Source organism: Salvia splendens, chromosome 19 (genome assembly GCF_004379255.2).
Source record: "Salvia splendens isolate huo1 chromosome 19, SspV2, whole genome shotgun sequence".
In the NCBI taxonomy this organism is placed as follows: Eukaryota; Viridiplantae; Streptophyta; class Magnoliopsida; order Lamiales; family Lamiaceae; genus Salvia; species Salvia splendens.
The window spans coordinates 25,201,858-25,215,778 of record NC_056050.1 but is presented as its reverse complement, the minus strand read 5'-3'; the positions used below and the strand labels follow the sequence as shown (position 1 = coordinate 25,215,778).

The window sequence follows — 13,921 nt, the reverse complement described above, 5'->3', positions numbered from 1 at the left end:
TTAAATATTCAACTACTTCCTCCATTATACTACAATAAGTGGAGATGTTTTATTTTTGAATTATGTTAAATGAATTAATTAAAAAAAGAATAAAGTAAAAAATAAAAAATATAAAAAAATGAAATTAAATAGAACAAAGTAAGATTAAGTAAAGTAAGAGAAAACAATGTGTAGAAAAGGAAATGACTCCTCTATTATAGAACGGAAAACATAGGAAGTAATAATATACGATCATTCAGAATTTTGAGACATAGAGTTTGATGACTACTTAGCTTTTATCATCATCAATCAAAACAATTTTACGTTTTTTAATATTTTTTGAAAATGTATAATTTTATTTTTAAAATTATAATTTATATAAATTTATATTAAAGCTAAAATCTTGATTTGTTGCAAAATATAATAAATTAATAGATTGGTAATTTACAAATAAATTTTAAAATTAGTATATAAAATTAAAATTTGAATTAATTACAAGCAAATACATCATTTTTACTCCCTAGGTCGCCAAAAAGCTAAAGGTTTCCTGTTTTGAATTTTAATAAGTTATTTATTTATTAAGTGGAGTGAATAAAGTAAAGAGATTAATATTTTTATTTTATGAAATATGTCACTTTTAAGTGCAAAGTTCCTCCTTGCAAGGATCATCACGTCCCGTAGCACAAGCACGTTCTCCACCCCGTTTCACCTTGGGACGAGCTATACTTCCTTGGCTCCTTTTCCCGCGATTACACTTGTTCGTTCCTCTCCTCTTGAGTTCGGAACTCCAGCTAGAGTCGGAAGTGTCACACGTTGGACTAGAACTAGCGGTGGGGCTAAGGCTGGTCGTACGAGCAATCCTCTGCTCGTACCAACCATCATAGTTCTTAGTAATGGTGCCATTTATAGAAAGCCTATTCAAATGGTGGTTAAGGAAAGCATCATGAGCCCAAGCCAAATCCTTATGTTCCTTCAAAATAAACCTACTTATTCCCCCCTCATCACAACAACCCCCTTCCTCTTTCAACTTCTTTATTGCATCCTCAATCATCTACACAAAATATACATAATTTCATGTTGCAATTACCCAATAAATACATTTAAAAAAATGCACATGCAATTAATTCATAGTAACATCATAATTAATTAACCATCATCATCATCATCAAAATGCATGATTGAAACAAGATTTGTAGAAAATGGGGAAGCAAAGTAGTACCCATTGATCAGGAGTGTGGATAGTGGGGACTGATTCTTGAAAGCGCTTCTTGACGAAGGTGGTGTGTTGGAGGGAGAGCGATTTAGATGAAGATGAAGCGATGGCGCATTTCAGCACTAGCGATTTCAGATTTTCAAGAATAGATAGGGATATCTATTTAAATAATGTAATTTTAGAAAACATTTAACTATGTAATATTTGATATTTAATTAATGTAATTTTGAGTTAGTTAATTTAATTTTATAAATAGTAATAATTAAAATTGGATGATGAAAAGCATGAAACTACAAAAATCAAGTTGTGGTGTGGAATTACTAGAGTGGTATATCAGAATTTGAAGAAAATAATGATGTGACAAAATTATGGCCTGGTCTGAGGTATGAGTTAAGAATGCTCTTTCATAATTGAATAGATGATAAATAAAACACTATAAACTCTTAATAACTCAATTAGTTAAAACTAATTAAATTTTTGGGTTGGCCAATGGAGACTTTTTGACAATAACCCACTAACAAAAAATCCATTTTGCAGCACATGAAAACACAAGTAGAGAGCATAAATCTAATTATATGAAACACATAAAAACAATAGTAGTTTATTGAGGAATCATTTTTCTTAGAAACCAAACAGCAGCCTAATCTGGAAGTTGATGCCCCATATACATTTACAATGAGTCCATGCTGTAATAATTATAACAAATTTAAATACAAACAACAACAACAACAACAGCCACAAGAAAAAAGAAGAGGAAAATAAGGTGCAAAACAGACAAGTGTAATTTTCACCATTTACTTGAGTAGCATTTTGTAGCTTTTCCAGCAGTGAAATAAGGCAGGAAATGTTTCACAACTTCCTCGTACGTCGGCCTCTTGTAGTCGACTGCCTGCTCAACGACGTCCTCGGGTGTAGCCCATTTCCATTCTGAGAATTCTGGATCTGTATCACCATTTGCTAAATTGATCTCACTCTCTTCCGCTGTGAATCTCATCAGAAACCTGTCCATTACAACGAGACGAGGTAACTTTTATCAACTAAGTCATTGGTGAGGATGTACACTATATCACCATAGTGATAACATATCATTCAGTCGCACGCTAGTGCTCCAAATTTGCAACGAGACGAGGTAACTTTTTCGTGCAGATAGACATCTCATTAGTGACACCACATAACTAAACATAGCCTAGGCCGTTTTGCATCAATAAGAACTCAGAAAATCAAGATTTCTTGTTTGTTGGTGCGTGAAATCTAAACGAGACGTGCTTGTTTAAGTAGAACAAACCATCCCAAAATCGACTCTTCAACGTTTGAACTCCACAAAACCAGACATAAACAAATTGGGAGATACTACACTTGTTAACCAAATGCAACGAGTCGTGAACTTACCATTTTTGTGCCTGTCCGTGCCATTCTCCACCCCATAGTCGATTCACTTTTGACTTTACAGCCGGAGGGAAGTCATACGTTAGCCATTCTGGAACCTGATGATTCATTCACAAGACTTGAGAAACGAGCAACAAACTTGTTCACACTTTTTAAGCCAAGAATTAGCTTCAGTAGCTCGTTTCTTCAATAGTTATCGCATATTGAGAATGAACGAAAGACACGCTACTAATAGGCCTTCAACTCACAACTTGGAAAAAAAACTTGCAGAAACATTCAATAATCGAAGCAAACATCACAGTAACATGACATCGACTCTAACAAACCTCGTCTACTACTTCAGCAGACACGACTCCAGTTTCTTCCCTCAATTCTCTGATTGCTGCGGACCTCGGTTCCTCTCCTTCTTCAATACCACCCTATGAAAGTTATGCACAAATTCTTCAATTGATAATGCATATTCAGATAACAAATCAATGTATTTCGAAGAGATTTTAGTCATATAATTCGACTACTGGTGCCTTCCACACAAGCAAGCTCAACAAACAGAAACAAGCTGACACTCTCAGTGAAAGATTATAGCAACTATCGTTAAATTGAAATTTAAGTGAAAAAACAAAAGCAGTCACAAATAATGCTCTATTTTAAAGTTCAAACTAACTGTGGCTTTACCTGAGGCATCTGCCATGCTCCAGGAACATTAAGTCTAGAAGCCACAAACACCTGAAAATAATTAGATATTCATTTAGATATCAATTTGAGTTTGTATTTACAAAATGTTAAAAGGGGATTTCCTATTAAACATGGGCCTAAATAAAAATCATGAGTAAGAGAAAGAAAATACTCCAAAAAGCATATAAAATCATATAAAACCCCTACTATAAGAGGGTTTTGGGATAAATCAAATAACTTCAGAAACTATCACAACCAGTCAACCACAAAAACAAACAATTTTTCCCTCAAATTGTTAGCAAAAGAGCTTCCAACCATTGAAAACTATTTCATCTTTTGAGCTATCAAATGAAAATCACAAGAAATCTCTCCACACCCTCATTATTCCAAATCAAACAGGATAAAAAGATTGCATTTTGATGACATGAAACAACAAAACAAACTGAAAACCAACCACCCATTATCAAATCACTCAAAAACTGCACAGACACCAACACCAAAACTAAATCAAGAACGCATTTTTTTCCCATGACAGCAACAAAGATTGTGTTTTTCTTCTTTAGCCCTTTTCTACTTACCATATTATCATCATTGATGAGACAAACTCCAACGTTAGGGCGATAGCCAGAGGGCAGACCCTCCATTGTTTCTCTCTCCTTAGCTGAATTTCACCTGTGTCCAGGGGCGTAGCCACATGGGCCTTTGGTGGGGCATTTGCCCCTCCTCAAAAATTTGTATATATACTAATATTTCTTCAAATTTGTATATTTGTTTAAATTCCTTCTTAAATTCCCCTGCTCAATTATTTAATTATTTACTTATACGTGATTTTGCCCCTCTTAATTTTAATTCTTGCCTCTGTCTCCAAATTTGAGAGAGAGAATCTCTGGAAAAATACAGATCACTATCAGAATATCACTTTAGCAGAAAGTCAAACACCCTCTTTTCCACTGTTTTGAATGTGTAAGAATGAGCTGATGATGACGTGGAGTGCGTTGAGATCAGAAGACTTTTTCGTGCGCATCCAATTCTTGAAAGTTTTTTATTTAATCCCAAAAATTTATCCCACATTGACCCGGCACGAGTTTTAAGAAATGTAATGAAAAGTGAATTGGAAAAATTAGTAGATTATGAGACCTACTTTTATATATTACTTTTATAATAAAATGTGAGTATGAATGAGTTGGTGGAATATGAGGTCCACTACAAAAATGGTAAAAAGTGAAATGAGACAAATTTTGAGGGACGGATGAAAATGAAAAACTGAGATAAATTTTCAGAGGTAGTAATTAACTTCAATATTATTATTACTACTAATTTAGTGGAAGAAAGATATGGTGATGAACATCCAATATAATCTAATCTTATCCTATCTCTCATACATTAGGTCTACTTCATAATTGCTGATTTTCAACCATTCATTCCCACTGTTAATATTAAATTTCAAGAGCCGTTTCCCCTCAAAAAATTGATACTATGATTCTTATTTATAGTCACTTTTTATATATAATGTTTTTGTATTTTAATACTATAAATAGTTTGGTGGGAATCTCACATTTCCTATGGGTTTTATAGATATTGAATATCAACATAAAATTGTGATGGAGAAAATGAAAAGGATTAAAAGAATAAAATTTCAATACTCTAATTAAAATTGCAAGTTGCCGTTGAATATATTGGTATATTTAAAGATTTGGTTTGAAGTGGAATAAATAAAGGTGAAAAGTGGTGGTGGGGGAAAAGGGTGGCGTTGACATTTGAAAAGTTAATGGAATGAAGAATCTTTATATTCATGGAATTTCTGTTCAGTTGCATTGTAATTTATTAGTATTAATTACTTATGATAAGGTTATTAGTATATTTTGTTTAATAGAAATGTATAAAAGTAAAAAGTTATGATAGTCTTCTTCAGGGGCCATATCTGAAGAGTCATCTTTTTTCTCCTTTGACATTTTTTTGAGATAAAGCTCCACTATTTTTATAAAATAATCTATTTCTCCATACAAGTAGAACCCAATTTTGAATTGAACATCAGTATGTTTTTAAGATTATTTCTCATCAAGATATTGAAATACTTATCTTCTAATTCAAAAAATTCCCAAGAAATATGAAAAAACCTTTTTCCAAGGGACTGAATTTGGGCCTCTTGGCCCAACTTAATTTGGGCTTAGCCCATGTATCAAAACATTTTACTATGAAACATTGTGTGTAAATTAAAGGTGAATCTTTTTATTTTGTACTATGATGTGATTAAAAGAGTAATCTTTTTAATTCATTAACATATATAGATAGGTAAAGAGCCCAACTTTTGACAAGTCGGCTGTGGAATTCTGCCTTCAATAAGAGAAGATGACAACATAAATGCTACATTGAAAAACAAAGGAAAGGAAGAGATTTATAATGCATTGGCCTCTCAAGATTCATGATACAATCATACACAATTGGATGAATTGCTCTTGGTTGATAAAAGAAGGGAACCTACTGCTTCCCCAACTGTCAAGAACAGACCATCAGGCCTCGTCAACTCTTTCGTCTCGTCGGATCTCTGGAGTTTCTCCATCACCTCCCCTAATGGATTCACCAACACAAGCTGTGTACAAGAAGAAGCAAAAGTTACACAAAAATTATACTAAAATCATATCAAATTACAATGATGAATGGACACAAAAATGTAGCTCACCTCCAAGTTTTTCTTGTCCAATGCCATCCTCAAATCCTTGAAAAATGAGACCCCATTTGTGTCCAATGCACTCACAGCTGAAAGAGGAGGAAAGAGTGGCTAAGCAAGTGAAGAAGATGATTAAAAATTGTGATCAAAACTGACCTGATAAATCAAGAATCACATATTTGAGTTGGGATTTGTTTTTGGTGTCATCATTTTCTGCATCATAGTCTTGAATCCATCTTGTGATCCTGAGAAATGATGGTGAAATGTGATGTGTTTTTGTCATGAAATGTTTGATCATTTGAATTTGAGTTAAAGGCAACCTTTCTTTAAGGTAAGTTGTGTTGGCAAAATTTATAGGAGCATCAATGCTGAGAATCAAGAAGCCGGGGACGTTGACAGCCTCTTTATAATGCTGAAGATCGCGGTATATATCGGTTCCCGGTATGTTCCCCAGCATCATTGTTTTGGGCCTTGTGATCTGCATCAGAATCTTGAAGATAGACAATCCAACCTACACATACATATGTTACTACTTTTTTTTGTAATTTGGTTAATTTTCACAAAGTTATATGATGATTGTGAGAGAGTTGAGTAGTAACTGCTATGGCAAGGCCTTGCTCAACAGAGATGAAGAGGACACCGAAGAAGGCACAGAGCATGACTAGGAAGTCGAATTTGTCGATCCTCCATATCTCACAGGCAGCCGGGACGTCTATTAGGCCTATGACAGCCGTGACGATGATGGCCCCCAAGATGACATTGGGAGTGTACTGGAAGAGTGGCATCAGGAAGAGGAGTGTCACCATCACTGTCACTGCCATTACAATGTTAGACACCGCGCTCTTGCAGCCCGCGTTGTGGTTCACTGCTGATCTCGAAAATGCACCTATTGGAAATGTTGGATTGATGAATTAGTACAAGTTGAAGATGATTGAACTAAATTGGATTTAATTGAAGTAATTACCTGTTGTGACATAGCAAGAAGTGGAGGAGCCAACAATGTTCATCAATCCAATAGCAATCATTTCTTTGTTTCCATCAACTTGGTAATTCTTCAATGCTGCAAAAGTTCTCCCAACTGCAATTCCTTCCTGTTTTCACACTCCCATTTCAAGATTTGATTTTTAATATTGAAAGTTACTAGTATAAATTATAACAACATGGCACTTACTGTGAGTGATATGATGCCTGTGACAAGGCCGGTTTTTGCCACGAGGGACAAGTAGCTACCGTGTAAACGCAACATGTTCCACGAAGGCGGATTCAGTCCTTCTTGGAGCTTCCCAATCTACAAAGCAAACGATTGATTCGTGTAACGAGGAACGTATAATAGGTCACTTGTACTGAACCTATATCGCGAATTCGAGGTTTTTATTTTATTTAAATAAAATGTAAAATGTGGATGAATACTTACTATAGTGATGCCATGGCTTTGAGCTTTCATTGCAAAAACCAGCAATGTTGCAATTATTACAGAGACTAGAGGGGCTCCAGCTGACACCCAAAATAGTTTAGGTTTCCTCATGCTCTGCATAATCAATCACCGTCACTTATTGTATAATTTCGAGATAATAGTAATTTATATCATGAGAAAACGAAATATTAAATAACAAAATTTGAAATATTCTCTATTGTCTGATCCGTGTACAAAATGATGTATTTTGGTAATGCTCAAAGCAATATTGTTTCATTAAGTATACCTTTTTATGTTTTTTTTCTTATTATAATTAAACAACGCTCATTTGGTACATGCATGTGTGACAATTGAGAAATATTAAAACTTCATAATTTGATATTTGGTATGGAACTAATCATAATTTGACCAAACTCTGTAATTCAAATATTATTATTCCTATAATTTTAAAACTCAATAAATTCCAAAATTCAAATATTATTATTCCTATAATTTTAAAACTCCATAAATTCCAAAAATACATAAGGGTTTAGTTTAGATACCAAATATTTTATTAAACAAACATTAAATATTTTCACAACTAGGTCAAGTGACTGTTTACAATGATTGATTAGAGATAATTCTGTTTTGTAGGTTTGCTCACTTTATTAGAGACTAGGATTAGACTAGACTGTATACAAAACGACATATGATAAAACAAAAATATTCCTAACTTATTTAATGGCCTTCATTGCTTGGACAAATGACTTACAATTATATCTGAAAAAAGCGATTTCTAAAAGCTATATATAGTCCAAAATTAAAGGTCTACACCTTTTGACATAGCTTTCCTTTTTCACTCTCACATCTAATCTACAAAACTCATTATTTTTATTCAGTTACCACATCCTCCACCCTCTTTAATATATTATCCAAAGTCACAAGAAGAAGAAAAAAATTCATAATGGAGAGAGAAAAAGAGATATTATACTCACAATATGTCTTGCCATAAGCAGCAAGACTAGGAAGCAAAATCCCATTAATATAGTTTGCCATGACCACTGCAACCAAAATCAAAACCACAAAAATGAGTTCAAACTAGTAAGAAAATGATACAAATTTCTCTCGTAGCCCCATCGTGCTATTGAGATTTGAGTCGTATTCATCTTTTGATCGTCTCAATGTAGTTCAGCCATTTTCCACAAAAAGTTAACACACTTAATTCTCTTATTTTATCATCTCTTATGTTTTACTACCTCTTCATTTATTTATTTTATTCTTTATTCACTTATCTACTTTATTATTTTACATCTGTTTAACTTATTGAATAGAACAATTTTATTAAATCTCGTGCGTAAAAGAAACGACCCAACTAAGGTGAGACAGAGCGAATAATATTCCAGACAGGAACAAAAATATGATACTAGTATTTGAGACAAAATGACGTGCCAACATGTGCAAAATTTTCTTTACACCCTTTAATTTGTTTTGTTACGTTTGTTTATTAGTAAAGGAAAACATATCAACTTTCATAGGCATGAGAACATTGACTGACGACTACTTGGTTCACTTAATCAATCTATTCTAACTTTTAAGCAAAAAATATATTTTCTTATAGTTTAGTAACTTATATACTCCACAAAATAAAAGTTCAATAGCTTAAATTTCATACTACAAAATACTATAACTTTCAAATAAAAGTTAACCTCATGTATGTTGTGAAACACAGAGCTCATGACAGGAACTATGCCCATTTTCTTGGTGAAATTCTTGATTCCAAGAAGGCTCTTGAGCTGCTGAAGGGAGACAATAATGGCAGCTCCCGCCATAAATCCAATCAGAGTTGCTTTCGATAGAAAATCGATGATAAATCCAAGCCTGCAAAAAGGAAAAAAGAAAAAAGAAAAAAATGTCATTTATTTATGTAGTTGAATTAATTTTGTCTGTTTCTTTCACCAGAAGCATATTAATGACTGAGCTGCACTTATTCATGTAGTTGAATTTAATTTAATGTTGTAAGAGAAGACAATCAATCCCACCTTAAAAATCCCAAAGAAGCCTGAAAAAGTCCAGCAAAAAAAGTAGAAGAGAATGCAAGTTGAAGAAACAAAATGGGGTCTTGAGATGGTGAAACTTCTCTTCTCAACATATCTCCCATGATCAACGAAGCAATCGAAACTGGGCCCACCGCTAGATCCCTTGAGCTCCCAAGAACAGCATATATCAATGGCGGCACAAAGCTTGAATCTGCAAATCACACCAAACCCCTAGAACTCATGAATGCATGCACACGCATGAGATGAATGAAGCTTTTTATTTATTTATTTTTACTTTAACCAGGGGTAGAATTGTAATTTCATAATAATCAAACTTAGATTACTAAATGAGAAAATCGTGGTATTTTCCGACTCGACTCTAAAGAAAGGAGGAAAGTACTACCAAAGTCCTACAATTGTAATTTCATATGAACAAGGGAGGAATGAAACGAAACCTTTTTAACCATGGAAAATTTGCAATTTCATAATAATCGAACCAAATTACAAAATGGAAAAGAGTGAACTAAAAAAAATGTACATGGTGAATGTCATTTGCATATTTGGAATACCATCTAATGAAAGACTTTATTGCACTTGATGTACTTTTGCAATATTTTTAGACATTTTTGCCCTCCGGTGCAAAAATGTCTAAAAATAGTGCAAATGATATTGACCAGATACCTTTTTTTTAAGTAATTCATGGTATTTTCTGACTCGACTTTAAAGAAAGAAAGGAGGAAAGTACTGACAAAGTCCAACGATCGGGGGGAGATTGGCGAGCTTGGCGTAGCTGATGCCCTGGGGGATGGCGAGGCTGGCGATGGTGAGGCCGGAGACGACGTCGGATTTGAGGAGGTGGAGGCTGTACTTGGGGCCCCACTCGAGGATGGGGAAGACGTATTGGGCGCCGAGGATGAGCTGATTCCGGGAGGACTGGCCCTTGAATTGGCGGAGGGGGTCGTCGGAGAAGAAGGTCTCCTTGAGGCGGCTCCTCACCTTGTCGAGGGTGGTGCGGGGGGGCGGTGGCGCCACGCGGTGGAGCTCCGTGGCCATGGGGATTTCGATGGAAGAGGGGTTTGGTTCCATGTTGGTTTAATATTAGCTAGTGTACAAAACTACCCTCCCAACTTGGCTATGTATAAAATGAAGAAAGAGAGTTTTCTACAATTTGCATGGATGAGAACTGTGACTCTGTGTCAGTGCATGCTTTGCTTCTATATAGAGAGGGAATAGACAGGGAAATACATATTAGGTTAGACTCATTTTCCACTAACATATTGTTCTTACTATCTCTCTCTTATTTTACCTATTTTGCATTAGAATATGTGTCATTTCAAAAGTTTATATTTTGGGGGGACTGAGGTAGTATGTAATACTCCCTCCGTCCGCCATTAGGAGTCCCGATTCACTTTTACTATAAATGGTAGATACACATCACTTTCCACTAACTTATTCCACTCACATTTTATTAAAAAACTCATATATAAAACCCGTGTCGAACTCAAATGGGACTCCTAATGGCGGACGAATGGAGTACTTTTGTGCAAGATTTAATGTCTGATTTTAATTAGGTACATGTTTTAATAAATGTGATGGAATGTGGATGAAAAAATTAGTGGTATTTGATAATAGAATATGAGTATAATGAGTTAGCGGAAAGTCGGTACACTTACCAAAAGTTGTTAAAAAAAACAAATGTAGACTTATCCAAAATGACAAATGTTGACATTATTTCATGGACATATACACTTTCTTTTACCGTACGTCCTATAAAAATATCACATTTTGTTTATGGAAAATTACCATTTTTATGGATGGAAAAAAAATAAATACAAGTTTTGATTGTAGACGAAAGTAATGACATATTTTAGGTGACATGTGGAGCATATAAGGTATGAATTAATTAATGGTTGAGTTAGACAAAGTAAATGGCAGTATAATTTCTTAGTAATATGCAAGTCAATTTAGCTATTTAGTGTTATACACTCCACAGCATAATAGTATTATACCAATGGCAATTCCCTGCTGAATTACGATGTGACTGATTATAATCAGCTACCTAATGCTACTAGTATATACTGTACTTACCAAATTACTATACACGGTTAAAAAATAGACATAAGTTAGTACTGCGTCAATATTGATGGGACGCATTGGTCATGAATATGTAATTATAAGCTAAATCGACTTATCTCATTTCAATTATTGAAATTAAATTGGAGCTTTTTCCACCAAACAATTATCATCATCACGCTTTTACTCAGAATAGAAAAACTAATTATTATTCCGATAAATTATAAATATATCAATACTCTAAATTAATCTGATACAATAACGTAGACATAAAACAATATTGATCAAAATGAAACAATCTAATTATTTACTACGATTTTCATACAATTATTAACGATTTTGGCTACTATGCCTCGCCTCATCCGATTATTTACGATTTTCATCTGTTTGATTTTCAAGGGATTTATTGTACGTAACAAAAGATTACTTTTTTATGATGTGCAGAAATCAGAATCGTATCCATATGTGGAAGATAATATATATATATATATATATATATATATATATATATATAGAGAGAGAGAGAGAGAGAGAGAGAGAGAGAGTGTCACTATGTGTGTGTGATTGTTTTGTAATTAAGCAATAATTAATTTGTTCACGTGCCTTACCAAATAATATTCCCTGCAAATAATTTGGCATGATTTTGGATTGATTTGCTGCTATAGTTTATTGGACGGTGCATTACTATTGTTTTCAGCATTCGATGAATATATGCTCTAATTAGGCAAAATTTTAGAAATTTTATGGGACAGTAACTTGACCTTAATTTTGAATGTTGCTAATATATTCAACGGACTCTACGAGAGAGAAGATTGCAAGTTAAATATTTTTCTCACATAGGAAAGAATCAATGACCAAACATACATATTTTATTTGATTAACATCCTTTCTACTTATAAAAAAAAAGTCTAGTAAGTAGAAATATTTTGAGGTGAAATAAGAATATGACTCAACGGACAGATGGAATATCATTTTTCTTCTTAAAAAAAGAAAAAAATATACGATGGAGTATCATTTTTCTTTTTAAAAAAAGAAAAAAAATAGGAAAAGGAGAAAAAGAATATCATTTTTCTTCTTAAAAAAAGAAAAAAATATACGATGGAGTATCATTTTTCTTTTTAAAAAAGAAAAAAATAGGAAAAGGAGAAAAAGAGCGTGGTCGGCAGGATTCGAACCTGCGCGGGCAAAGCCCACATGATTTCTAGTCATGCCCGATAACCACTCCGGCACGACCACCATCTTATGCATCTTTTTGGGCAATAACAAGTTAGTCATTAAGTGTTGTGAATAGTGGTTAAAACAAAATGAACAATGTAGGGTCCAAAAGCACGTGAATAATTTAGTGCTCGAGAGTTGTAGATGATAGATATTCACAAGGTTCTACCCTAAAATCAGTTGGTGATAGGAGGAGTGACTTATGAGACTTATATAGTGGTATCAGACTCCAATCCTCTCTTTACAGTTTACACTGACGTGAGATATTTTTATAATTATATTCGATTCATTTGGCACATGATATATTATAATAGTAGTAATAACCTAGCATAATACAATGTAGTTTTTACATTTTCAGTTTTTTATCTTCTGTATTAGTCTTTTATTTTTCGTATTGTATTTTCTAATAGTGGATGTTGTAAAGAAAAGCATGGCACTTGAATATTCTGGGGCATGAAATAAAGGGTCCATTGAAAAAAAGATTCTAGTTTGCCAATTTGAAGATTAGGTTTCACAATCACATAAAACAATATAGCATGTATCTCAAAGCCTAGTGGATCACTTGACCTTTCAATTTTTTACCTCCATCTTTCATATCCATCTTTAAGGACCATGAAACCGCACTAAAATGACATCTCCATCTTTCATATCTATCTTCATAGGTATATTACACTGTGTGCATGTTTGTGTGGGGATGGGGCAGGAACACTTGGGCTTTACTTTCTTTCATCCTCTTCTTGTCTTTAATTTGAATGTTTTCTTCTTTGTTGGGGTTGAAAATTTGAAATATTAAAAGTAATATGTACACAATCTTTTGTATCTATCTTGAATGATTGGCCTACTATTTAGGCAATCCCATCCCTAATTTAACTTCCCATAATGGCATGACAGACTATTTGGTTGGATTCGGTAAAGAATATGTATCATGAAGGTTTCAATAGATAACTATATAAAAGTCTTGTTTACTAGATAACTAATAAGATAATAGCATCATAATTCATATCCCTCTCCTTCTCTTATTCTCCTACTTTAATTCGAATTCTTCCATTAAATATATATTATTAATGGACTTTGAATCTATTACGTTTGCTCCCATCGCATGTGACTATGTATATGCATCACATGAAGACAAATGTGAATGATTTCTTTTTTTGTAACACGATTTGGCTCCACTAAAAATGATTTGAACCCATATTATTTGGTAGGCGATCTTATCACTATGGCCAATCAAGGCAAAATTTGTAGAATTTCCTCAAGAGTTATAGGAAATGATTTCATCTTAGAAT

At 33.7% G+C, this 13,921-nt stretch overlaps 2 protein-coding genes and 1 non-coding gene across 3 annotated transcripts; all 3 read right to left on the bottom strand.

Moving 5' to 3' along the window:
- Window positions 1-1,777: 1,777 nt before the first annotated feature.
- LOC121778306 (nudix hydrolase 25-like) lies at window positions 1,778-4,043 on the bottom strand. Its single transcript, XM_042175635.1, has 5 exons — window positions 3,829-4,043; window positions 3,251-3,301; window positions 2,905-2,997; window positions 2,582-2,676; window positions 1,778-2,193 (listed from the first exon to the last, which is right to left on the bottom strand). The coding sequence occupies exons 1-5, from the start codon at window positions 3,892-3,894 to the stop codon at window positions 1,980-1,982; spliced, it is 519 nt and encodes a 172-aa protein (XP_042031569.1). The 5' UTR covers window positions 3,895-4,043; the 3' UTR covers window positions 1,778-1,979.
- Window positions 4,044-5,539: 1,496 nt separating this feature from the next.
- On the bottom strand, window positions 5,540-10,548 carry LOC121780041 (probable sulfate transporter 3.3). Its single transcript, XM_042177565.1, has 12 exons — window positions 10,097-10,548; window positions 9,351-9,558; window positions 9,018-9,189; window positions 8,307-8,372; window positions 7,333-7,446; window positions 7,090-7,206; window positions 6,883-7,009; window positions 6,518-6,804; window positions 6,239-6,429; window positions 6,075-6,163; window positions 5,931-6,007; window positions 5,540-5,840 (listed from the first exon to the last, which is right to left on the bottom strand). Exons 1-12 carry the CDS (start codon window positions 10,431-10,433, stop codon window positions 5,682-5,684), a joined length of 1,944 nt encoding a protein of 647 aa, XP_042033499.1. The 5' UTR covers window positions 10,434-10,548; the 3' UTR covers window positions 5,540-5,681.
- Window positions 10,549-12,574: 2,026 nt separating this feature from the next.
- TRNAS-AGA lies at window positions 12,575-12,656 on the bottom strand. The gene has a single exon. It is a non-coding gene; the product is annotated as a tRNA-Ser (tRNA).
- Between the last annotated feature and the right edge of the window lie 1,265 nt (window positions 12,657-13,921).

Excerpts from the sequence above, each read along its gene's own strand:
- LOC121780041 (XM_042177565.1), bottom strand. The coding sequence starts at position 10,433 with ATGGAACCAAACCCCTCTTCCATCGAAATCCCCATGGCCACGGAGCTC. Across the intron at positions 6,164-6,238 it reads ACAACTTACCTTAAAGAAAG|GATCACAAGATGGATTCAAG; the intron begins GTTGCCTTTAAC and ends ATCATTTCTCAG. Across the intron at positions 5,841-5,930 it reads TGGACAAGAAAAACTTGGAG|CTTGTGTTGGTGAATCCATT; the intron begins GTGAGCTACATT and ends TCTTGTACACAG.
- LOC121778306 (XM_042175635.1), bottom strand. The coding sequence starts at position 3,894 with ATGGAGGGTCTGCCCTCTGGCTATCGCCCTAACGTTGGAGTTTGTCTC. Across the intron at positions 3,302-3,828 it reads TCATCAATGATGATAATATG|GTGTTTGTGGCTTCTAGACT; the intron begins GTAAGTAGAAAA and ends AATTATTTTCAG. Across the intron at positions 2,998-3,250 it reads GAGCATGGCAGATGCCTCAG|GGTGGTATTGAAGAAGGAGA; the intron begins GTAAAGCCACAG and ends TAACTTTCATAG.